This window comes from Nestor notabilis, unplaced genomic scaffold (assembly GCF_000696875.1).
Source record: "Nestor notabilis isolate BGI_N333 unplaced genomic scaffold, ASM69687v1 scaffold23759, whole genome shotgun sequence".
In the NCBI taxonomy this organism is placed as follows: domain Eukaryota; kingdom Metazoa; phylum Chordata; class Aves; order Psittaciformes; family Psittacidae; genus Nestor; species Nestor notabilis.
The window spans coordinates 12977-15180 of NW_009943577.1; the positions used below are offsets into that span (position 1 = coordinate 12977).

Sequence of the window (2204 nt, forward strand, 5' to 3'; positions counted from 1 at the left end):
ATAGTTCTTGAGCATGTCTTTTACTATAAAGCTGTGAACAAAGAAACATAGGAAATGCATGGTTTCCATTGTACAAGATCTCATAAGAGAACAAAATAGGGAATGCAAGTTTGTAGTGACTGAGGAAGCTTAGGGCAGGCATAGGAAATCCTGCAGCACTGCTATTGCTGACACTATTGGGACATCATGCTGGCCATCCTGAGCTCCAGTTTGCTCACAGATTATCACAAATTTAAACACATGGATAGCTCATTTATGGGAAGAAATAATAAAAAAAAAAGGCTGTATTTAGATTGGATGAGAGATGATCCCGCATGAAAACAGAACAAATAATTTCTGCACAGCCCTCATTTCCGAACTGACTCTGTCCCAGAAAGTTTTCACCGAACTTACAGTACTGAACAGGCACTCATCCCTCAGTACACTTCAGACTTAAACTTCTTTGTTCCCTTTTAGTAGTGTTGAAAAGATTTTTCCAACCCCAGTCGTGGAAGAGAAGAATAATAAGCAAAAGTTGTCACAGTATTGCAATATATTTGGGTCACTTGCTTCTCCAATAATTGCATCATGGAGTAATTCTTAGTTTCTAATTCTCCTTACTGCCTTTATAAGAGAGGTCTTTAAATGTCTGTAAGAGAGACATCTTAGTGGCTTGTGAAAGTGTAATTTCTGCCTTTATCCTTTTTTGGTTTTTCTTTTTTGTTGGGGAATATATTGGATATATAGCAAACTCCATTTTTCCATGTGTACATCAGACAAAATTACATTGTTGTCTTTGCTGGAAGCTAGATTCCCCCTCTTCTCCTCCCCTCGCCAATCACAGGCTTTGTCCTTTATTGTAGAGAGTTCAGTGTATCTTTGGTTGCTTTTTCTCTTCATTTACCCTTCTAGCTTCAAAGAGAGAACAGTTGAGAGGCAGCTTCTTCAATAGTTTGTTGCAATTTGGTCTTGTCATCCTGGTTGTCTCAGAGACTCATGTGCAGTGTTGTCTCAGGGAAGCATTACCTAATCATTGTGCTGCTACAACCAGTATCTTTATTTCTCTGAAAGTTTTGTAGATTCATTTTTAGAAACCCTTTTTTCTGCATCCTTTGTCATTGTTCTTAAATTGAGCCTTTATAGCAACAAAACCAGCAGTTTTGTTTTTTAACTGAGATTTTAATTATTATTTTTTTTCCCCCCACAAAGCCCTTTGATTCCATTCAGAAATGCAGTTGAGGGATAACTAATTGTCTGAAACTGACCACTGTGTATTTAGTTAGTTAGCAGTTTTCATTTCTGAGCTTCATTTTCTGAAGTACAGATCGAAGTACAGCCTTCGATCTGCTTGCTGTACTGGAATGGTCTGTGGAGGTCATGTGAGCTCAGACAAAGCTGTACTCTTGAAGCTTTTTATGTACTTTTCTGTCTCTGATTAATTCCTGCTCTGATCACTTTGATATTCTGGTCTTTTCTGTTTAAGGCTATTCTTCCCTTGCTGCTCTACAGACTCCAGGCCTCCTTGAAATCTTCAAAATTACTTTAAGCCACCTGGTCTTCCAAAAACAGACAACTGTAAAATAAAAAAATTATTTCAGACCACTTACTGTGACACCTTAGCAGGTGGTTAGACATGTTTGTCTAATAAAAAACTTAAAACATTAATTTATGCAAGGAACTGGGAGAAAAGTTTAACAGACTGAAAGACTGAAACAGTCCTCTGCAGAGTGTAAGTTTTAATACTGGAAATAATGGATGGCTTGTGAGGTGGTGTACTACAAAAAGTGGTGTAATAAAGGATGTGACTAGCTTTTCAGATACAGATGTAATTATTTTTTATTTCAGATGTGCTTAAAATTTGTCATCCTGTTTCTTACAGAGCTGATCCTTTATCCAACATGGTTCTTACTTTCTCTACTAAAGAAGATGCCATTGCCTTTGCTGAAAAAAATGGTACGTATTGTTCATATTGGGTATGAGGTGTTGATCTTTCTGTAGACAATTTTGATTGAACGACAGAGGAAGCACAGAATATGGCACCTTTCCTCTGATCAAACAACGTAGGAAGCACAGAATAAAGCACCTTTCCTCTGTCCACAGTATTGGCATACCATTAGTGATCTGCTTGAGGAGGAGGAAAACTAAGGGTGAAGGGGATATTTCCTAGGGTGCTAAAGGCATTGAGTCTAGGCTTTCTACTTTCTGGAAAAATGTTCCAGCTTCTT

The 2204-nt window shown here is 37.7% G+C and overlaps 1 protein-coding gene across 1 annotated transcript in view; it reads left to right on the top strand.

The window, feature by feature from the left end:
* The window catches only part of NDUFS4 (NADH dehydrogenase (ubiquinone) Fe-S protein 4, 18kDa (NADH-coenzyme Q reductase)), a gene marked incomplete at its 5' end in the record, with an annotated part of 8611 nt that overhangs the window by 2045 nt on the left and 4362 nt on the right, over positions 1–2204 (top strand). The window contains one exon of the mRNA XM_010022006.1: positions 1859–1932. Within this exon, the coding sequence (XP_010020308.1) occupies positions 1859–1932 (74 nt within the window). The remainder of the gene's footprint in view (positions 1–1858; positions 1933–2204) is intronic.